The sequence below is a fragment of the Suricata suricatta genome, chromosome 4, assembly GCF_006229205.1.
Source record: "Suricata suricatta isolate VVHF042 chromosome 4, meerkat_22Aug2017_6uvM2_HiC, whole genome shotgun sequence".
Lineage (NCBI taxonomy): Eukaryota > Metazoa > Chordata > Mammalia > Carnivora > Herpestidae > Suricata > Suricata suricatta.
Window position 1 is genome coordinate 69,170,720 of NC_043703.1, and position 23,772 is coordinate 69,194,491.

Here is a 23,772-nt window from a genome sequence, read left to right on the forward strand (position 1 = left end):
CCTCCGCCCTTCCCGCCGCCTCCCCCGCGCGCTCCTCTGAGCGCTCCTCCGCCCGGCCTGCGCGGCGACGCCTCGGGCGGCGGGAGCCTCCGCGGCCGCGGAAATGTGTACACACCGCGCGGCAGGCCTGATAGCCGCGTCTCTGTGGCGCAATCGGTTAGCGCGTTCGGCTGTTAACCGAAAGGTTGGTGGTTCGAGCCCACCCAGGGACGACAGTGCTCATTTTCCTGAGACGACCTCAACACGGATTCATTTTAGACCGGCCATCCTGAGATTTTTAATCGTACGACGCTACCATACTTCTAGGACGGAGGAAGACCTTGTCCTCGCAGTATTTGGTGCCCGGCGGGGTGGATCTAAGAGAGACTCTGCGTCTGGACTGGCGGCTTGTGCCCTGGTAATTCAGTCCTGCCGTTATGTATATCCACGGAAAATCTACACACATTCTGCGGGAGACCTGTCCAAGACTGTGCTTCAGCAGCAATTATTATAATTGGGAAAAAATAATTGCCCTCGACAAGTGAGTTTTTCTCGGAAAATCTGATACCACCAAAAAGTAAAAGTACTTACTCAGTACTGCCTTATCTACGGCCAGAAGAATCCGAGGAGCTGTTCGATGAAAATAGGCAAGGGGAGCCGCCTACAAGTATGTGGGGCATAATCACCCCCACGTAACTCTGTTACAGCTTTTGGACGATGGACTTGAACCTAGGCAAAGGTGTCAATGTTTGCTCTAGATCTCTACCACAACTTTCCCTGAAATTAAACTCAAGCAGAAATTGTATGAGTTCTTGTTAAAAGGTTTTGAATGACGTGTTTTCAACTCTGGTCTCACAGAAGACACAGATCTTTTTCAAGCAGATGGTTCACATAAGACTTTCTATAAAGATAGAGAACCACACAATAATATGATAACGTGATGCTGTAATTCGTTCCTGCCAAGATTGAGGTCATGTGGTGGGAGCTTTGTCTCTGGGATGTACTTTCCTTGGATAGAATTTAGAGACTCGGAAGAAGGAATAGTTAGCTGCGTCACTGACTGTCTCTTAGGAAATGCCTTGGCAAATGCTGGCAGATAATTATTTATCAAATAATTGTTGATAATAAAGTATCCTCTGTTGTCTGGGTAGGAACCCTAAAAAAGGAGACACAGTGTTGCACTTGCAGAGTTTCAAGCAGATTAAGCAATAGTCCCCTCCCCCCCCAAATTTCAAACCTTCCCCTCATACTTATGGATAGATTATAGTGGAAACAAGAAAAGGAGAGGCAATTAGCTCATAAGATCATTTATATACTGTTCAAATCTAGTCTAACATTTCAAGATTAAGAAGGCATAATATTTGCTAATAAAGTTTCAGGGGCCTTAGAAAGCATATCCTTCTGCTTTAAGCTGGTTGTATTTATACTAGGTTGTACGCTCCTAGAGGGGAGAGACCATATCCTGTTCTTAATGATCAGTAAGATTCCAAACTGTTTCCTTCAAGATACAGTTCAAATTCTTGAGCTTAACACACAGAGGCTTTCTGGGTCTTGTCTCCTACCATGTTCCTGCATGAAAACTTCTCGTGGTTCTATGCATTTACCAGTTCAGTTCCTTCAATGGCCCATGCTGCCTTGTAGCCCCCAGGTGTCTTTCCCGTTACCCGATGTGCCAGTCCCCACCTCCTCTGTACTTACCTGGGTGACATCTGCAGAGGAGCTACCTTCCCAGGGAAGCTTCTCCCTCATGCTGCCTCTGAGTTAGACGCTCCTCCTCCATTCATTCATCACACTAGCCTGAAACCAGGGAGTTACTTGTCACTTACACTAGAATGCGAACTCCTTGAGTGTAGTGACTACGTCTTTATTCACATTGTTTGCTCATCTAGCACAGGCCTGTCACATAGCACATGCTCAGGACAGGAGCGTTCCCTGCCTTTCGGAATATGTGATTAACAGAGATGGATACTCAGATAAAAATGCATACGATGAGGGCCACAGAAAAATGTTCCCAGGCAGTGAAGGAGGAAGTCAACATAGATAGGCTGGATTGTGTCTCCGTGGAGGATCTCAAACAACCCAGAAAGATCTGGACAGGCCAGAAGGCAGAGGTGAGCTATTTAAAGCTGGCAAAATTTGGAGACAAGATGGGGGTGGGTAGGAGATGAACATAACCAGAATATGGAACAAATGTACTTAAATAGACTGCACTGAAAATGTTCTTAGCTTTTGGAAGGGCCCTGAAGACCAAAGGATGAGGCTAGACTTCACCCTATAAAAGTAAGGGAGTAACTGTTAAAGGTTTCTGTTTCAGGATTTAATGAAATTTATTTTTTGATGGTTGGTCTGGCAACAGAAGAGGGGAAATAAGACATCCGAGAACAGTTAAGAGGTAATTATATTTCAAAGGAGAGGCAATGAGGTGGGTCTAGAAAAGAAGGATATAATTCAAGGGAAGACTGGTTAAAACTTAGAGACTGAAACAGGAGGGATGTGTGGAGGGTGATTCCTACATTTACAGCCTGGGTGACCCAGGAAATGGTAATAGTGTTGCTTGATGTTGGGAATTTGGAGGGGTCTTAAAGAAATCGTGAAATTAGAGAAATTATAAATTGTCCATACTTTCAGCTTACTTTACTTGTGGCTGGTTCTTCACCATGGAGTTCATCTAAAACCGAGTCCCAGAATCGATCTTCATTTTTTTTTTAAGTTTTTATTTTGAGAGAGAAGACAAGAGAGTGTGTGCACATGCATGAGTGCGGGAGGGGCAGAGAGAGACAGCACCAGCAGGGAGCCTGATTTGGGGCTCGAATCCATAAATATAAGATCATGACCTGAACCCAAGTCAGGTGCTTAACTGACTCAGCCACCTGGGTGCCTGTCAATCTTCATTTTAAAATTTTAAATTCATTTTAAGGTAAACTTCATTTAAGATAAATTTCCCAAGAGACTATTTAAAAGGTCTATGGAGACCTGTAAAGATCTGAAAGGGAAGTTAAGGACCCTCTCCCCAGAATGTACACATTCACAGAAAAAAATTTATTTACAGTGTCCAAGGGAGTCAGAGTCTGGAGCAGAGTTCTTGCCCACAGATATTGAAGGCCTGGCCTTGTATTGTATTTATTGTATTTGTGTTCTACTTAGTGATAAAGGTTATAAAGTGTGTCAAGTCCAAAGTGTTTTAGGGATGGAAAAATTACTAAACTGGTGCTTTTAAGGTAATACAAAGAACTAGAAGTCTAATGCTATTGACAAGCCACAAAGAAACCAATATTTCTTTTTCTTTTTTTTCTTTTTGGTTGAGCAATTAAGTAGATATGTAAAATTAATAATAACTGACTTCAGACAAAAAAAAAGCTGCTTTGGGGTTTTAACACTTAATACCTTATTTTTATAATCTGCAGTGACTTGGTGGGAAGGGTGTTACTATATTGATCTTTTCAGGGTTGCTTGTATAGGGATTTACAGCAGCAGTGATTTGTATTTATTTCCTTTCGAGTTATTTTAATGATATCCAGCAAACTGTCATATTTTATTACCCCCTTCTAGGAATTGGGCCATTTTTCATTGCTTATTTTTTTCTTTCTAGTAAAAACAGAACAGAAATTACTGTCGGCCACAGAGGACTCAAACTAGTTACTCCCTTAGATAAAGTGACAAAGTAAATCACCTACACACTTTAAGGAGACCCTCAACTACCTTAGTACTCAACCGGGAAGTTGATTATTATAGATTATCATATGGATGTGTGAGCATAGTGGTGTTTATTTATACCTAATTGAACAACATATTCACATTAATACCAGAGTATAGGCTGGTCTGATCATTGGGATTCACTAGAATGTAAACTACATAGGTGAAAATCTACGTTGGATGGAGCTCAACATAGAACTGAAGTTTGAAATACAGAATTTCTCCATTAATCATTAAGCACGGGGGTTCTTTACTGTAACCACAAGTTTCATAGCAGTGGGGACATCTATGTTGTTGTTTACAACTGCAAACATTTCTCCATCCTGCTGAACTGGCCTGGTTTCCACTGCCTTGGGGCCGGGGGAGCAGTAAGTACCTGGTGTGTGGCAGACCCTTGAACCTCCTCAGCATACTTCGATGGTCTCGGCCTCCAGGCTTGCTGGGAAGGGATAATAAAGAGAAGGCTGGCGAGAAGGGTGTTTTACCCAGCTATTAAGTCCCCGCAATAACCCAACAGAAAGTGAATTTCCATTTTGAGATCTGAAGTATTTCACAGGTTCCTTTCCTCTTGATGACCTCTTGCTTCTGTGGATACATTTAAACTCCTGATTACTGTATTTTAAGCATGTCCAGTCTCGGATTTGTGGTCACTTGAGCACTTTTGCTAATGTTGCAGAAGTTAATAGGCCCCTTTTCGTGGATCTGCTTTAATTTAGAAACAACCCAGTATGCCATTCTGCCCGCCTTGGCCTCTTCTGTGGCTTTCTGAGGGAACACTGGTTGGGGAGAAGGGGTGTGGAGCCCCTGGTGCTCAAAAGCAAAACAGAGTCAGAAAGAGTCACAGAGAAGCTCACTGAGCAGGCCTGTTTCAGAGCCGACCAACTATGGGTGACTCTTTACAGGCACCCACAGTAGGGGCTGCCTCTGGAAACTGCTCAGAATGAAGTCATTAGTTTAAATGTGACATCTTTGTTATGCTTTCTCTGGTCTACCAGATGGATCCCACCCTTCTGCCATCACTGATCAATGTCTTCTGGCCCCTAGGCTCTGCATTTGGAGAAGCAGTCCATTTTGTGTTGTTTGTATTTTTGGTACCCAGCAGAGCTCTAAAGTTAAACTAAGTTTAATTGCAATAATCATTTCTGCGATTGTAAACCAAAGCGTTATGCTGTACACCTTAAGCTTACGCAGAGATCCTGGTCGGTTACACTTCACTACAACTGGAAGCAAATAAAAACAGAACAAAAAACCTTAATAAATCATACCTTCCACTTTTCATACAGTGTTTCTGACTTGCAGAGTACATTATTATAATCATGTTAATTGGAAGAAAAAAACAGTTAAAATTTAATAGACCTCCTCACAGCCTATTTTCTTCTGGAAAGTTGAGATTTATACTGTTTAATTGGCATTCAATCACTGAGCACCAATTTTTCCTCCTCAACCTACTACAGGCATGGAACATTTGTTAAATTTAATACGAAAGATAAGTGAATGGTGTACTCGGAATGGTTAAAGAACAGTAAGTTGATTCAGGAAGTGGTGTTCAAACAAATTTACTACTCGGGGAGAAAAACCTTAGTGCAGCACATCAAAATACATTCCAAAAGAATTAAAGATTCAGGACCAAAAAGAGAGACAGAGAGAGAGAAGAAAGAAAAAGAAAATAAAAGAAACCTAGTTTTACCAGAAGATATATGTAACTGTTTGTATATTAGGGGTGTGGAAATGACCTTGCTAAAACATAATATCAAAGGAAAAGACTATAAAATGGAAAATTTCTGTCCAATTTTTCCTAGTTGCTTTTTCAACCACTGTTCCCACTCTTCGTTATAACCCTCCGGTGCCTTTGAAGCTCAGACCATTAGACTGCACCACCTCTGCTGCCAGCAGCCATTTTCAAGGTCTTCCACCTTTTCCCGAGGATTTGAGCACCTGGTTTACTGTATACTTCTGCCCACCAGGACAGGACCCCTGCTGCCATTTAAATGACTTTATCTTCCACAAAGACTATCAGGAACACCATCCTGGCCTCTGGATTCCTTTACCTACTCACTTTTCATGATTTCTCATGCAACCTTGGCCATGCTTTAGACCTTGTCTTCACCAGTAACTGCCCAGTTCCCTAAAGCTCAGTTTCACGCACACATTGTTACTCACCCCACTAGTCCCGCTCCGGCCTTCTCTGAATCCACCTCCAACCCGCTGAGATCCATCACCTGTCCTATGTCCCTACATCCCTCCTTATCACACCATTATCATCATTTTCCTTGCATAAAACGTTAATTCCTTTTCTCCCCCGTCCCATTTTCCTGGCAATATCTCCAACCTTGGCTGGATCCAATTTCCCATCTACTCTTTATGTCCTGAGCAGTAAATGTGATTAGAGGAAAAGAACAACCATCTTGGCTCATTTCAGTTAAACTTATCACCATAAACCTCTGGTGGGTTCTCAGTATGTCCAGTGAGCCTACTGCCATGTCCCTGTTCAATTACCTCTCAAGAATAAAAATTCTAACCTCTCTTACTCAGTGTTCAACTCTCCTATTCCTCATACTCTCAGCTGATATTACTGTATCCATGAGAAAAGAAAAATGTGATCTTCCTCACTCTCCAATGATCACATCTCCTAATATCTGTACCCATATACTTTGTATAAAATGGATAAACTTGGGGGTGCCAGGGTGGCTCAGGTAAGCATTCAACTTCAGCTCAGGTCACGATCTTGAGTTCGTGGATTCAAGCCCCACATGGGCTCTCTGCTATCAGCAGGCAGCTAGCTTCGGATTCTCTCTCTATGCCCTCTCTCAAAAATAAACAAACATTAAAAAAAATAAAAAGGATAAACTCTTCTAGCTAGTAAGGTCACACCTCCTGGTGTTCTGGATCCCCAGCCTTGGAGAAATTTCCTGTCTCTCTCCAAGGCAGTTTCAGGTCCATACATACACGTATTAAGACATCTCCCATCTTAAAAACATTAACAGAAATCTTGATCCCACATTCCCTCACCAAGCACCAAGTGAATGTTTCAAAAGGGTAGGTCCCTATCTGCCCTTTCTCTCAATCCCTTCTCTCATGAGCCCACTCACACTTGTCCCAACTCCACTGAACTGTCCTCATCAAGTTACCAAAAACTTTCCAATTACCAAAGCCAAGGTCAATTCTCGGTCTTCACCTTACACTACTTCTCAGCAGCATCTGACTGATCAGCATCACTCCATCTCAAAAAAAGCTTTCTTCCCTTGATTTTCAGGACACCATGCTCAATTCCCTTCCGTGGCCCCTCCTGTTCCCCAAAGCTATTTCAACTCCCTAAATGACTCCGTCCTTTATTGGGACATTAAATATGATTCACACATTCATAATTCCTAAGTGTCTGTCTCTTCTGAGCCCCAGTGTTGCAGATCCATCTTCCTATTATCTCCACTTGGAAGCCTAATGGGAATCTTACATATATTCAAAGTTGAATGAATGAATGCTTTCCTTTAAATTTTTTCCTTCCAAAGAAGTCTGTCCCATCTCAGTCAATAGCATGACCCATTTGCTCAGGCAACAAAACCTGAGACTCCTCTTTGACTCCGATTTCTGCCCCACATCCAATCCATCAACACATCCTGTTGGCTCTACTTTTGAAATGCAACAGTAATCCAGCTACTTTTTAACACCTCCACAGTGATCACCCTAAATTGTGGGGAGGCTGTAACAGACTATGGCTCCTACTCTGAGCGACTGTCACTCTCCACACTTGAGGGATCCTTTTGAATCTAAGATATTCTGCCCTTGCCTGAAACCTTCCAGTGGCTCCATTATGCTCAAGTGTTAACAGGCCCACAAAACCATAAAAAGCTGCCTTCTGCCAAGCTCCTCCATCTCACGTTTTAATTTTCTTTCCCCTTCTCTCTGCTCAACTACACTGGACTTTTCCCTGCCCTCAATCACGCCAAGCACGCTCACTCCTCAGGAGTTTTGTTCTTCCTGGAATGCCCTTCCTCCATATAGTCACATGTCCAACTCCCCAACTTTTTTGGACTCCCTGCTAAATGACACCCATTTCCAAGAAAACTTTCCAAATCCACTCAGTCTGAGTCCTCCCATGCTCTCACCTGCTGTTTTCCTCCAGTGTTCAGTGCTATTTGATGTTATTCAGTCAATCCTCATTGTTCAGATTCTGTGCTTTGATTTTGCCCATATGCTAAGATTTACAACCTTAAAAGTCAACACTTACAATATATTTATTATGGGCGCCCCGAGTCCCCCACCACGTACGACCCCAGGCAGGGTCTAACAGGTCAAAGCTCTGCCTAGATTCAGCTCTCATGCTGTTACTAAGTGTCCTTTTTACAGTAGATCCAGTGTCATACCTTTTGCTTTCATGTTTTTGGCGACTTCACTGTTTAAAATGGACCTCATGTGTAGTATTAAACTGTCAGATGTTCCTAACCACAGGAAAGGTGTGACATTCCTTATTTTTTCCATACTGTGTTAGATAAGCTTCACTCAGGCATGACTTACAGTGCAGCTGGCCTTGTACTCTATGGGAATGAACAATATATATTACATAAGGTGTCTTTAAACAGGTCAACAAACAAGGCTATTTGTTGATCAGTGGACAATAATGGTGCAACCAGAGGCTCCCAGGAACCCAACCTTGCAACTCCCTTAGGAGCAATGGTTCGTATTTCCTGTTCATGGAATGCTCGTGGCAACTTTATAGAAGAGAACCACCATAAGTGACAACCAACGGTATTACCACTTAACACGATACATTTATTTCCTTGTTTAGAAGGCAAGCAACTTCTAAAGGGCAAGAATTTTTTTTAACTGCTTTCTCTCTGAGGTTTACAACACTGTTTGGTACTTAGCAGGAATCTAGAAATATTCAAATGATTAATTAATAACAAGGATGAATAAGCAATTCCCTGGAGAAAGTCAACTGGCCAATAAAGTCATATAAGTATATAATGTTAAATAAAATTATATTCAACCTAACTAGTAATCACGAAAATGTTTAAAAAAAAATAGCCAAGGTTTTTTTGCCACCTCAATGCTACTATTTGGTGTTAGTGAGAACTCAGGAAAGCCAACTCTGCCATCCTTATAAGACTTTGACCCAGCAATTACACTCCCGGGAAATAAGGCCTGGATCTGTGCAAAAACTTAACAAGAATAATTGTTGTGGCACAATTAATAATAACAAAACAGTGCAAATCGCCTCGAAATCTTAAGATTGGTAAAACAATGAGGAATCATAATCCATATGATGTAATATTATGGAGCCCTCCAAAAGCTGCCCAAGCCAAGATGGAAAACATCCTCCTTAAACATTAAAACAGATTGTACAAACGGGTTAAATAAAATTTCTTTCTTAAAGTCTACTTGTATACAAATATGAAAGTGTTCGTAGTTATTACCACAAAGTAAGATAGAGGATCCAGAACCTTTGTATTTTTCTGTGTGTCTAAGCTTCTCGTAACAATAAACGTGCAATACTTTCGTAATCCAAAAATGGGGGCGGGGGAGGGGAAAGCAAATTGGACATCAATCATGAAGTGCCGAGTCCCTCAGCACTCTATCCCAACACTGCCAGCCTTAAAACCTTAGGAACCACTCCTAGTAACTCCAATCACTACTGTTTAAACATCCAGACTTTAAATGGAACCTGACAGGTGGACACATGCTCCTCGTGGCTGTAGTAACCAGGCCACTCAAACCCAGCCATACCATTCAGTAAGCTCTGTGCTGTTTCTTTAGGTTAAATGTGATACAAGTGGCCTGCTCACAGAAATCTTGAGTTTTTTTTACTTTAAAGTTTATTTTGAGAGAGAGGGTGTGAACAAGTAAGGGGTGGGGGGCGAGCAGAGAGGAGACAGAATCTCAAGCAGGCTCCATGCCACCAGCACAGAGTCTAATGTGGGGCTTGAACTCACAAACCGTGAGATCACAACCTGAGCCGAGATCAAGAATCGGACATTCACCAGACTGAGCCACTCAGGTACCCCAGAAACATTGGAGTTTAAATGAATTTGTGTTTCACACAAAACAGAACAGAACATACAGCGAAGCTTTGTAAGCACTTGGTTATTATTTTCTCCCTAAAACAACTGTTGGATGGTGTCTAACTTTGCTTGCAGAAATAAATGTTGGGAAAAATATGAGATTTATGATAATGTGAACCTCTTTGCATATCAACACAAAAATAGATTATTTTCTGATTAGAAATCACTTATTGATCGTGTAATGTTACTTAAAGTTCTCGTAACAAGGTTCCTGTCGTCCTCTCTAAGTAGAAGGAAGAAGGGAAGAAGGAGGAAGGTTGTATGGGGGAGGTTTACATCCCGCAGCACATGGCTGGTGTAAGAAACAGGCTTCGGGTCTTCTAGGACCACAGAACCATTACCAAACAGTCATGCATTCATATCCCATGTACAATGACTTAAGTTTGTACAAACTAGTGTTTTCCCTGAACCGGTGTAACCGAAAATCAAAATGTAGAAATGTAATGTCCCCAAATGTAAAAATTGCCAGAAACTAGACACTGCTCTGTATCACTTTTAACATTTTGAAAAACTCACTCTCCTACTAAATAAAGCAAATGAGGAAAACCAATTCCTGATCATTTTAATTTGTAAAAGAGATTACATGCTTTGTGGGTAGAACCGAAGGCAAACCCTTCCGTGGCTTACATTTTGTTCAGGACAGCGCCAGTGTATAAACACTACTTAATAACATATTAAGTTTTCCAAGAGTTATAATAAATATTAAACTAAAAAAGCATGGCATGCATTCAACAACTCTCAAACAGATATTCATCAAAATTAGGTAAGTCTAATGTGTCATTTGCTAAAGAATTTAATCCTGAAGTGGAAAAAAACTCATCAAAAAGATCAGTCTTCATGGAACTTTCCAAGTTCAATGTCCTAACGCAGGCATTCTCTGTCAGTGAGTCTGGCTGAACTTCACACTGGCTTTTCTTGGTGGGGCTGCAGTAATTATGGTCTTGTCTCAGGGGTGTATTTTGGGGAATGCTGTTTGATTCAGCAGGCACCGGTGCTGCGATGTGGTCATCTCCCATTTCTAAATACCTAAAGTCATCCTCCCCATTTTCCGAGTGCTCTGTCGAGACAGCAGCTGTAGGAGACAACAGTTCTGCTAAAATTTCTTCATGACTTTGACTACCATATGGAACCATGGTGCCTCCAGATTTATTATCGCCAGTATCAATTTGATGCTGGAGTTCTTTTAACAAGTCTTCTATTGATTCACAGTCGTTTGGAGACCCACATTGGGACACATGCTCTACCTTTTCACTTGGAAGTGCTCCATTTTGGGGGGAAGACATAAGAGCAGCTAATTTCTTCTTCTTTGCCTTAAGTTTTTTAAGAAGTTTTAGGCGAAGTTTATGAATCTGACCCTCAACTGAGTCTCCATCATTTGCTGAAGCAGCACCGTTTTCTTTCACACAGGAGCTGTGACTGTGGTGGGCTCCATAGGGGGCCTTTTCACATTGCTTCAGAGAATCTGAATTGGCAGTGACATTAGTGCGCACATGAGAAGTCGTGCCACCAGAGGAGGGCTGGCTCGGAGGAGGGTCACAAACTGGAGGAGGCTTCCCTGCACCCCTATTAGCTTTCCCGGATGCCCGGTTCACCTTCTGGTTCACACCTTTTGTTTTAAAGCCACCAAAATTACTTGCCCCCTTAACTGAAGGCTGCAAATCAGTTACAGTGTTCCGATTACAAGCTGACACACAAGGTGGCATAAAAGAAGCACCCTTGCTTAATAAGCCTTTGACCCAACTTCCTACAAATGGCTTCCTTAGAGTTTCTTTCACAGATGGATTCTGTGGTGACTTAGCGGCTACGGATTTAGAAAACGCTGCAGTTCCGTTTTTCTTCAAGTTGGATACCTGAGATGTAACCTGTTGTTCAGGCTTTAGTTTCCCAGTCTCCGGTGAAGGAAGCGGTTTCAGTGGAGCGTCCTTCTCTTGGGCCACTGTGCCCTCAAGGTCTGCCGGCTTGACACCGCGTGTAGGATCAGGAGCAGGGAGGTCAGTCACAGGCGCAGTAGCCCCAGCGTCGTCCGCAGTCGGCGGTGCAGATGGAGGACTTGCATTTATAGCCTGAGACGGAAACCTTAACTCCATGAATTGGTCCTGGGTACGGTTTTCAACACATGGAGCTGATCCTAAAGAAGCCACTGGTGACTCTTGTGACTGCAAAGTCCTTGTTTTGCCAACTCCTGCATTCTCTGCCACAGGTTTATTTTCAAATAGGAAACTTTCAGCATTAACCTGTATTTCTTCAAGTGTCAAAGATAAAATACTGTTGTCTACCAAACCTTCTGGACTGGAAAGTAAATGATGTCCGTGAGCTACAGCTTGACCCTGTGAAAGAGTGTTAGGAGCGAATGACACACTGGTGGGGAGAGTTCCTGAGGACACCCCGGAAGAGGCGGCGTCACCCCCAGAACACCACGCTGGAGAGGCTGCTTTCTCACCACCAAAAGCACGCTCACCGATGGTCTTTTTAAGTGGGAGGCAGCCAGGAGCTTGATCTGTCATCTTGGTTGTTTTTCTTTCCCAAATAACAATGTGGATCTCTGAAGCCAGAACTGCAAATTTCTCATGCCTTTCAGAACACAGGCCTTTCAGGTCATCGCATTCCAGCCAAGTTCCTGGGGGATGGGGAGAGTTTCATAAATGAGGTCAGATACCAAAACCCACCAGCCCAGGTTAATTTCCTTCTGGCCATTTCATCTGCTATATCGCTGAATATCCACCAAAGGAGAACACTTGAGAACATGGCCTTAGCGTTGCCACCATTTTCTACTGCCAAAGATTAAAGTATTTATTTGGAGAATAAAAGTTATGAACAGGGGAGGGGGGAAAAGAGGTGGTGGTGATGGAGGAGGGCACTTATGGGGAAGAGCACTGGGTGTGGTATGGAAACCAATTTGACAATAAACTATTTAAAAAAAAAGTTATGAACATCCAGAAATTTAAAAAACTGAGATAGTGTTTACTCTTTCCTTAATTACCCATAAAAATCAAGACAGAAGCGTAAATATTTAACTTTTGTGACTTGGAATAGAGCATATTGCCCAATTTATCCAACAACATCAGAGAATGGATTTTTGGAGGGGAGCCTGGGTGGCTCAGTCGGTTGAGCGTCTGACTTTGGCTCAGGTCATGATCTCGTGGCTCATGGGTTCAAGCCCCGCATCAGGCTCTGAGCTGTCAGCTCAGAGCTTGGAGTCTGCTTCAGATTCTCTGTCTGTCTCTCCCTCTAACCCTCCCCCACTCACTCTCTGACTCTCTCTCTCAAAAATAAATAAACATTAAAATAAATTTTTTAAATAAATAAAGGCTTTACCTTGACTGTAGCTATTAACAAATTATGGATTTCAGATATTCTATTTCATAGGGAGAGAGAGCTATGGAGTCTGTAATGTCTTAGAAATAGATGTTTTATTTGTATTACTAACAAATGTAAACTAAGCAACATTTTTTTATTCTCAATTAAAAAACTTTCAGTATGATGCACTTTTTTTTAAAAGAAGTACAGCATGTTTACATATTTAAGAAATCAAAATTGCCACCATTCACTCTTCTATACTGACCACCTATTACTCATGGAAGAAAAGCAAACACAGTACTGGAAAAAAGTAAACTGTAAACCAACAATAGTATATGATCTCGTTCTTCATCTAGAAAAGAAATATGCATATGCATGTGTACACCATACATAAAAAATGGCAGACAGGAGCGATTCTAAACCAGAGAGACAGAGAGGAGGGGGCAGAAGAATTAAAGGCAAGGACAAGAAGTGAGAGAGAAAGGGGTCAAGAAAAGTCTGTCTTTTAAAAAACATCTAGAGTTTAGCCTCTATGCCTATTGTCATAAAAAAGAAAGGTTTAAACACTTACCGTCAGCATCTAAAATCCATGTTATAAAATGATTATTTGCTTGGTACTGAATTACAGAAGTTATTTGATAAAGACAGCCTTCAAAATGAAATGAATAGTGTTGCAAGTCATTACTCGGCAAGCCTTCCACAAAGTGCAACATGAATATGGGTGATACTCTGTGGGAGAGAAAGGCAAGCAAAGTCAAACACATTCCATGCCCGGGCCTGGTTATACAAAAGATGGTCTGAAGCAAGGAAGCCACACATAACACTTTCAAGGCTAACTGCACTAATTTTTCTTGAGAACCTCCAGATGTGTGCCTTAATTAGAAATGGAGCACTTGCTCTACGACGTCTGTACCAGTACACCCTTCTCAGAGCAGTATCACTGACAGTTGGAAGCCATCATGCAATAAGGCTCTAACACAGACCATTAAACAAAAATTGCTCTGTAAGCCACACTGCTGCTTTGGCTTAAAGAAGACCTCATGGTAACAGAACTATTCTGTAAAATCCCAGGGAAAAATCCAGACCTTTAAGAATTTTCTTTGGCATCAAGTGCCCCAAATGAATTAACTTTTGTTAGACGGGACAGGTATTATGTGGAACACAGCAACAAACCTAAGACTTTGGAATAAACATTTAAAAAACCCTAACATGCTAATAATTTGGCCTATCTCACTGTTTTCTCAGGAAGGAGAGAGGTCCGTCGAAGTAAAAGTTCTACTTAGGAAGTTTAATTTGTATCTAAACAGAGAAGAAAATATACTGATTGATTTACTACAAACCTCAAGACACCCATAATTTCAAAAATACACTTTATCATTATAGTCACATGCCAAACCAGAAAACAGAACCCAAAGATGGGCCTCAAATTAACTAAATTTAACAAAGCTCTCATGATTTAAGAAAAACGTCGACTATCTCTTTTCCCAATATTTAAACAGCTGTCAACCTTACTTAGTGTCTCAAAATTTATTCAGCTGAAATGAACTTGAATCAATGTCCAAAATGCATATTATTCAGATTGACAAGGAATAATTAGTACATTATCTCATCGATCATTCTGTTAGAGGAACAATCAAGTCTTCAGAATTTACATACCTATAAATAAAAAGTCTATAATGCTACCCCGTTTGTTCTTTTATCATATCTAGATCATCACTCTAAGACACTACTGATTATAAAACATACCACCAGGAAAGAAAACTGCCAATTAAAGTCTACCACACCATCAATTTTTAGACGTAGTCACATTTCAAATATGTGAAAATGTGAAGACTCTGCCTCTGAATCAATGATCCACAGTGAACATTCAGATATATTCTCACAGTTGGATATGCAGGCTGTAGGCACCTGCTTGACTCCTTAAGTATTAATATCTTTTCAAGACCTCTTCTGAAGCTAGTTATTAAAACATCCTCTCCTGGAACCCTAGGTTATGCAAACTTGTAAATTTCCTACCTTCTTGGTGTGAATTACTCGTGGAAGGTGTTTAGTATTTTTTTCTTAATGGTATATTAAATAAAAAACAGTACAACTTATAATGGTGGCATCTTGTATTTGACAAAATAAAGCATATGCCCCCTCCTCTTCGAGTTTATTTTCCTCTCTTGGGTCCCTAGACCCAACAGTCTGTATCCCCTAATAGTCACAGGTTTCTCCTACCCATAATTCCAGTTTATCTAATTTCCAGCCTCTCAGCTGAGGGTAGACCTTTACTCCTAACCGGAGATTTTGTTCTCAGGCTTCTTCCTATCCATAGTGCCTGGCGTGTCAAGGAGGATGCTGAGAGCTGAGATCCAGTTAGGTACTCACTCAACCATAAAAAAAAAAAAACTGGATGGGACAGGTTAACAAAACTGGAATGAGAGTCACAAGAGATTTCAAGCTAAGATCCATTTGCATTCACCTCCTGAACTTGAGGCTGAACTCCTCCTATTAGAAGTATCTACTCTCAGGAAAAGAGACAAACAGGAAAAAGAGAAAGAAGCAGAAGAGAACTATGCCAAGTGCCCCGCTACCCACTGACAGCTGGAAAACACCAGGTTCCTGTCCCACAAAGAGTGGCCAGTCGTGCTAATGGCCTCAACAGAGTAAAGGTTTTAATTTTTGTCCCAACTAATGTAATAATTTGTATTTTAGAAAATGCAAATTTAACAACATGCATATATATTTCTGAACTGTAATGACAGGCTTTGGGCAAAAAAACTCTGCAAATATAATTTTTAAACCTCATTGCATTTTAGATTTAATTACATCACTGAACTACTTCATACTTCAGATTCTAGGACAGAAAAATGAGGCACGCGTGGGTGGCTCAGTTGGTTAAGCGCCGACTTCGGCTCAGGTCATGATCTCATGGTTTGTGAGTTCAAGTCCCACATCGAGCTCTACACTCACACGCACAGAGCCTGCTTCCAATTCTCTCTCTCCTTCTCTCTCTGCACACCCCCCCATTCATGCACACATGCACTCTCCCTTTCTTTCTCTCAAAATAAGTAAACTTAAAAAGAAAACCCATCATTTAAACTATTTTATATATCAGTACTCCATCCAAAGTTTTGTGGGGAATGGTTCAGTTTATGTGCTTGGAAGAAAGTCTCAAAGGCACTTTATTTTAATGATACTTTAATAAGCTCTATAAGCAGGAAACAGAAACATCTAATTCTCTTCTATCACTCCCCTACCCTTTACAAAAAGCTGTTTAAAAAAAAAGTCTGTTAAAACTGAAGCTCAAATAAATAAACTTTTCAAATTACAATCCAGGATAGTGTGTGACTTGGACTCCTAGTAATGAGGTTCATTTCAAGAGTCTGTAAAGTAAAATTAAAGCAGATTCTAAGTCGGTGCTCACATCACCATGCTCTGAATAGAATTCCTAAATAATATACCTAAAGTAGCAGATCTGGACTTGCTAGATTTAATTCATCTAATTTATCAATGGACTCTTTCTCTAATGGGAATACATCAGCGTGTGGATTACCTGAGTAATGACCTGAGGTGTCCAGGGAACTCCCAACACTATTAGTTTTTAGAATGCTGGCTGTAAGGTTGAGTTACACATAATATCATAATTGATCCAGTTACTTTTACATTATCCTTAAAAACTATTAAATTTGTTTCTAGATTCCATTACACAACAATAAATCTTGATTTGTTGAATCTTGCTGAATATGAATTTCAGGGGCGCCTGGGTGGCTCAGTCGGTTGAGCGTCCAACTTTGGCTCAGGTCATGATTTCGCAGCTCCTGAGTTCAAGCCTCGCATCAGTCTCTTTGCTGACAGCTCAGAGCCTGGAGCCTGCTTCGGATTCTGTGTCTCCCTGTCTCTCTGCCCTTGCCCCACTTGTGCTCTGTCTCTGTCTGTAATTTTTAAATATACGTTTAAAAAAATAAAAAGAGGATATAAATTTCAAAGTAAAAAACTACAGAGGACTTCATAAAGATCCTGTCATTTAAAATTTAAGTGAAATTTTACACACTAGTTCAATTTACTTTTAATCTAGTAAATGTCCAAATTATAAACTCAGCTTATAAACTGGCCCGTTAGAACTCTCAACACATTTCACATTGAAACACTTATATTGGATACAATTTCTGGATCAGAGCCTGAATCTGTAATGTAAGTAAAGCAACGTATTTGTAAAATTGAAAACTGTATGTTGCAATGCGTCCAGTTAACAAACCAAACAAAATAGGAGTAAAAGCTTATCTTCAATGCTGGGGCATGAGAAAAAGCAGGTCTAAGTGTTAGGTGAAATGACATATGCCAGGCAGCCTCAAGCAACCCAGCAGCCCAGCACAGGATGGCGGTGCCCACGCCTGGCTGCCCTTTCGCCCCTGTCAGCAAGGACAGGGCTTAACCAGAAAGACTGGAACAACACTTCAGTCTCCAAGCGTGAAACCCCAGACAACCCAGACAGACTGTGGGCTTCTGTTAAAGTGCCTCCTCTTTTCCGTCCAAACACTATCAAATGATAGTAAATGAGGGGAAATGGCAAGAAACCAAGAGGACCAAGAGGGGATAGACGTGAGCAAATAAGACGACAACCAATATTCTGAAGGCAAAAAGCAAAGGGAAACAAAGTGGAACCTTGGCAGAATGGATGAAGGGGCCAGGAGTGCTGTGGAGTGGGCCCACCGATGACAAGAGCCCGTACACCTCCCGGAACCCCTGAAAGATTCAACACTGACAGGTAACAGATACTGAAGAATGAGGGTAAGGCCCCGGGCTAGAAACTCGCGCAGTGACAGGAAGGGTGTACACAGAGCTCCCATGTGCCAGACTCAGAGAGGGACCAGCACAGACCTCAGCACTGGAGCGAAAGATGAAAGGTGGCAGAAGAAAGGCTTCTGGGGAAAAACGTGGGGGAAGGGATTCCAAAACTGTGAAACACTTGTAAGTGTTTAGAAAATCTACCAATAGGTGTTCAAAGAATTTGGAAAAATTTCCCAATACATCCGTAAACAAAGCAAATGAAAACATAAGGAAATGAGTAATTCCAGGAAAATGTAGACATTATAAAAGAAATGAGATACAACCATGTATACTGCTTGGCTGGAGAGGGAATGTATGCACATTCGTCATAATAAACAAGGAGCGCGGATTTCATAAAACACGTTACCGTGCTGGAAGGACGGGGAGGGTTACAGACGGGGCCAGGACGTGGTGCAGGCGCCCTCGTCCCCACTACGAGAAGAGGAGGAGACGCATAAGGATGGAGTAAGCTTTAAAAAAGGAAAAAAAAAAAAGAAACCAAAAAGAAAGAAAGAAAGGTGGACTAAGCACACTGTAAATACTGCCTGACAGGTGTGAAGTAGATGGTTAGAGGAGAGGAGGCTGGAGGCCGTTGTGCTCTTTTCTTCTAGGTCGTGGCAGTATTAGATTAACCAAGAACTTATTACTTGGATGAAAACAACTCTTCAGGAAAGATTTGAGGGATTTCCTGGCATATCCAAGGGCATAAGAAAAGGTACGAAAAGGTTAATGCCTCTGGTTCTTTATGATATGACAACATACCTCCAAACCTCTCCTTACTGAGAGTCAGAGGCGAGCAGGACTAGACACGAAGATCAGAGGATGCATGCGTGTTGAGTGTATGAACAGAGGAGACACACTGCCTATCGTGGAACTGACCTGGGGGCTTAAAATACGGGGCTTCCGGTGGCAATTCTGACCAGGGGTCCTGCTGCGGACAAATAGAAAAGCTGGCAAAATATAATAAAAACACATCTGCTCGAAGGCAGCAGAAAGCTAACAAGGGGCTGAAGAATTAGCAGGCCCGGGTCTAGGAGAAGCTGGGAATGCAGACAGATGAGCCTGTGGTTCACCTTTCAGTCCTCTTAGTTCCTGAAATCAGATTAAGGAAATCCCAGAGTTCTAGTGACTCCAGGCACTTGGCAGAGGAGAGACAAACTGAAGATTAATATCCTTCAAGGAGAAAACAAGGCAAAAGACGGAAAGGCTCCAGTAGAATGGGCTCAGACAGTCACTCTGAGACTGGCGCAGCGGTACCCTGCCTGGGAGTTGGCTTCCGGCCGAGTTCTCGATCGAGAGGCATTCTGGCAATTCATAGGAACTCAAACCTCCGAAACACAGGTTGTGGTCCGTGGTTTCAATTCTACACATTAAATCCACCTTCATTTTGTTCCAAAAATAGTAAGACAACTGTAACTCACTTTTCCAGTACCATTTTTCTTATTTGTGACTTATTGCTGCAATTGTTACATGGACCAAAATGGGCAGCATTAAGTGGGTGCCACTCAGGGATGACATTTGTAAAGGTGATCAGATTCTTCATATATCTGTAAAAGAAAGAAGACAAACTCACTTAAATTCAATTACAGTAAGTCAACGCCTAAACCTTTATTTATCCATACTTTCCTAGTCCCCCGTTATCACATGATAAATTAATATGCCAGTGCTCCTCCCAAGCCCTAGTCAAACTCTGTGAAGACTCTCCACAAGAACCACCTATGTGTTTTCAGTTGTGGGATGAAGAAAATGTTAAAGGCTGGGTTTCTCGAGAACAATACTGACATTCTGCACTGGGCATTTCTTTGTTGTGAGGCATCTGGCCTGTGCCCTGGGGATGTTTAACATCGTCCCTGGCCTCTACCCACTAGATGCCTGTCACGGCCTCCAAGTGTAGCAACCATTCACTCCAAAACACTGCCAAATGTCCCATGAGGTGCAAACCAGCCCCTAGCTGAGGACCACGGTTTCCAAAGGTAGTCCCCGTACCTACGAAATCCCAATCTGGCTATCCGTACCGACAACCAAAAAGGAAAAAAGGCAGTTCCAAATATGTAATCATGAACACCTACAACTTAATTTTCTTGATCTTTAAAAAATCAGAATGCCAGTTGTGAAAGATTTGTGTTTTCACAGGCACAGAAGTTCCAAATTTGCATTTTAGTCTAAATCCCTGACAGCTAGAGGCACCTACAATGATCTTTAAAGATGAACACTACATCTCAACTGGATTCACTTTAATAAAAATACCTTTGAAAGAGCAATTAATTACCTAACAGATGCTATTTTTTCCCAGAACAGTAACAAATTTTGATCAATCGTTTAATGGGATGAGCAGTGCTCAGGGAAGCTAACATTTTAAAAGCAAGCAGCATAAAGTTATCAACAAAATGGAATGATTTATTTCTACTAAATTCTTAGTTCTCAGATGACTGTTAAGTAAAGGCCCCTATTTTTAGTCTCTAAAAGGGATTTGCCTCCACAAAAAAACGTTCCTGCTCCACGTGACAGCTGACGTTTGCGAGCACTTTCTACGCGTGCACGTGGCAGGGCGCTGGGCTAAGCAATCCTCTCCCAGACCACCCTGAATGGCAGATACTATTCTTATCCCCATTTTACAGATGAGGAAAGTGAAATACAGACTGCATATCAGATGACATGTGAAAGACTTGAGACTTTAATCGAGGGAGTCTGACTCCAAAGACTATGTAAATAACTGCCTCCAGAATATAAATCAAGCAAAAGATCCTAAACTGATGCAAGAAAAAGCAGCACAAAACCAGAGGAGTTTGCTGGATATTCTCACATTAGATTCAGTGGAAATAGTTTTAAACTATGATAAATTAAAATGTATTTAATGAAATGCGATTTCATTTTAGCTTTTCCTCTAGAACTACTTATTTTTAGAAAGGAATTAAAAAAATAAACAATGCCAGGGGTGCCTGGGTGGCTCAGTTGGTTAAGTGTCTGACTTTGGCTCAGGTCATGATCTCATAGTTTGTGGGTTCAAGCCCCACATCAGGCTCTGTGCTGACAGTTCAAAGCCTGAAGCCTGCTTCAGATTCTGTCTCCCTCTCTCTGCCCGTCGCTCACTCATGCTTTGTCTCAAAAATAAACTATAAAAAAATTTAAAAAATAAAAAAATTTTAAAAATAAAAAAATAAACACCAGAAAACAGCCAACTCAAATGGCCAGTGGCTTCTTTGCCCTGAGCCCTCTGAGTCTTTTTAACATGCCTCCAAAATGCACTGTATTCAAAGTAACTTAATGCAGCTCCCAGATAAAATAATTACTAAGTCATTGGCCCTCAATTATGTGTTTATATGTTATCTCCCTAACTGACTGGTCTGAATTTGGCCAGGATAAAGATTCTTTCTGTTGAGTCCTGGCACATAAAATATACTCACTGAAAAGCTGTCAAACAACTCAGATGTAGACTTTGAAAAAGCAGTAATTAAGCTAATTTTAATCATCGAGCTTGTTTGTATTACTTAAAATCCAGGTGGTGGTTAAGGAGTATACTACAGTGAGCAGGAAATTCTGAGGCCAGAAAATGTAAGCCTGAGTTCTGCCATTTACTACTGGGTCATCTTGTTTGTCTATTTACCCCTTTCAAGGTTCAGTTTACACATCTGTCAAACAAGGAGAAATTAGAAAATTTCTATAAATCAGGGATAGAAGACTGGGAAATAGATACTTGTTCTTATACTCACTTACAGAAAATTAATTAAGTCCTAGGTGTGAGTGAAATGCTCATTCTTACTCTGTTCTACTACTTTTGAGCCAGCTGGTAAAAAAAAAATCAAACATCTTCTGGTTCTGTTGCTGGCATTCCCTAGAACATTCTCTCAGACTTGACTCTCCATGATTGATTCTTAAATACCAAAAATAATCTCAATTTAGATGATATGTAAACAATAGCTTTCTCACATTTTTAATAATTTTAAATCATCTTAATTTTAAGTATTTTATTTAATAATTTAACTCCAAATTTTCTAATTTGCTAATAGTGGGTGAGTTTAAGAAAAGAGGAAAGTATTGATCTCTATTATAGTAATTTGAATAAATGACTAACAGAACCAATTTGGTTAAGTGCCAGTCAGCAATTTTCTTGTGCATGGACAAAGTGAAGGTATCATGTGTGATGAAAACTTTGACTCCTCTTCCCAAACCAGTGTGCGGAAGCAAAAGAAACCCTCCCTGGCTGCCTTCTCCACAGTTCCTCTCAAGTCCCGATCTCAGGGCACAAGATGACTGCGTCAATCATGAACCCTCTAGTCCTCACCGAGGGGCTTAGGGAGTGGGAAGTAGGCGGAGACTAGGATTTGGTGGTGGCTGGCCCTTCATGGAGGATAGAAGTTCCTCTCAGAACTGCTGCTATATTCCCAGAGCCTCACATCAGTTTCCATGATGTTAAAAAATGTAACCAAACAAAAATCCTAGCTGCTAACAGGAGTAAACAAAACATGTATCATTTCGAGGAATTCTAAGAAGTATTCTTCCTCTGCAAGGAATCCAGAGTGCGGGCTGTGGGAGAATGTACTGCTCTTCCCATTTGTCCCCACCTAAGAAAACTACTAGTCATCCAGCAAACCATGGTGTTCTACACGGTGTTCTTCCAGTTGAAAGAAGCAAGCCAGTTGCAGTTTCTGAGGCTCAAATATTTCCTGTTAATCTTAACTGTGGGGAGACTTCAAGATATGGTAAGAAAAAACTTTTTTTTTTAGCATTTTTAGTTATTTTTGAGAGAGAGAGAGAGAGAGAGAGACTGAGCGTGAGCAGGAGAAGGGAGACACACAGAATCTGAAGCAGGCTCCAGGCCCTGAGCTGTCTGAACAGAGCCTGATGTGGGGCTTGAACCCATGAACAGTGAAATCATGCATGACCTGAGCCGAAGTCGGACGCTTAACCGACTGAGCCACCCAGGAACCCCAGTAGGAAATTTTATTGAGAACAGAAGGAACCAGGGAGAGAGCAATGCCACAAATATTAGTTTTATCAATATTTTATTACTCAGAACCATTTTCAAAAGAATGAGTGCATTTTTAAAAGAGAAAAACTAACCTGTTTTGATACTTGTGCCCACACTGTGAGCATTCAAAATTCCAAGAGAAAGAATACATGAAAAGCTCTTCAATGAGGGGTTCCATTTTTAAGAGCAGGGGAAGTGCAAACACCGGGCTTTCCATATCACCTGTAAAAAGGGAAAATTATTGTTCATAGTTGACTGAAAAAGGTAAACCCAAATGATTAACTGTTACCTTTTCTCACTACATTCAAAGTAAGATATATGTGAAAACATGAATATATGACAGAGTAAGTTACTTACAGTTGGGCAACGAGAAGTTTTTAAAGCACTTTTCTAAAACTGTCTCTCATAAAGATTGAATTATCACTTCAGTCCCTGCTTTTCATTTTTCTTGGTGGACACTTATGAAAACGTTTTAAGACAAAAGACACAAAAGACCCGTACTATCGCCTCAGAGCTGTTAACAGCTCTAGAGTATTATAAAAACAAAACAAAAACAGTTTGCCACAGATACTACAGATAATACACCTGGTGACACACTGCAGAGTAATGGCAGAGGCGGGCAAACCCATAAAAGGTCGTTCTGTTCCACCCTCTAGTTCCACGTGCGGGGACAGGACACACAGGGTTCAAGGGCCGGCCGCAAGTCTCCCTGCCCTTCATCTATCACTCTTCTTGAAATCTTCCAGTCTCATCTTTTAACAGTTATAATTAAATTTCAATGACTTTAAGACTAGAGAAGACCTGAATTCTGGTATCCTTAAAACAAAAACTGAACAGTGAATCTGGTCTTCCAGTTTTAAGGTCAGCAGGCAAATTAAATAGGAAGATATACATTTTTCTCTTAAACCTGTTCACCAATTGGTTTCTGGCCTTCTTGTCCTCAGGGGAGCTTAGAGACTGCCGTAC

At 41.2% G+C, this 23,772-nt stretch overlaps 1 protein-coding gene and 1 non-coding gene across 4 annotated transcripts in view; one reads left to right on the plus strand and one right to left on the minus strand.

Annotated features, from left to right (window-relative positions):
- Positions 1-138: 138 nt before the first annotated feature.
- On the plus strand, positions 139-212 carry TRNAN-GUU. The gene has a single exon. It is a non-coding gene; the product is annotated as a tRNA-Asn (tRNA).
- A 10,053-nt stretch (positions 213-10,265) lies between these two features.
- USPL1 (ubiquitin specific peptidase like 1) overlaps positions 10,266-23,772 on the minus strand; it is a 33,471-nt gene continuing 19,964 nt past the window's right edge. For all 3 annotated transcript variants that reach the window (XM_029936886.1, XM_029936885.1, XM_029936884.1), the window contains 4 exons: positions 22,899-23,028; positions 19,259-19,384; positions 13,597-13,754; positions 10,266-12,345 (listed from right to left, as the gene is read on the minus strand). In XM_029936886.1, the coding sequence (XP_029792746.1) occupies positions 10,457-12,345; positions 13,597-13,754; positions 19,259-19,384; positions 22,899-23,028 (2,303 nt within the window). In that variant the 3' untranslated portion in view covers positions 10,266-10,456. The remainder of the gene's footprint in view (positions 12,346-13,596; positions 13,755-19,258; positions 19,385-22,898; positions 23,029-23,772) is intronic.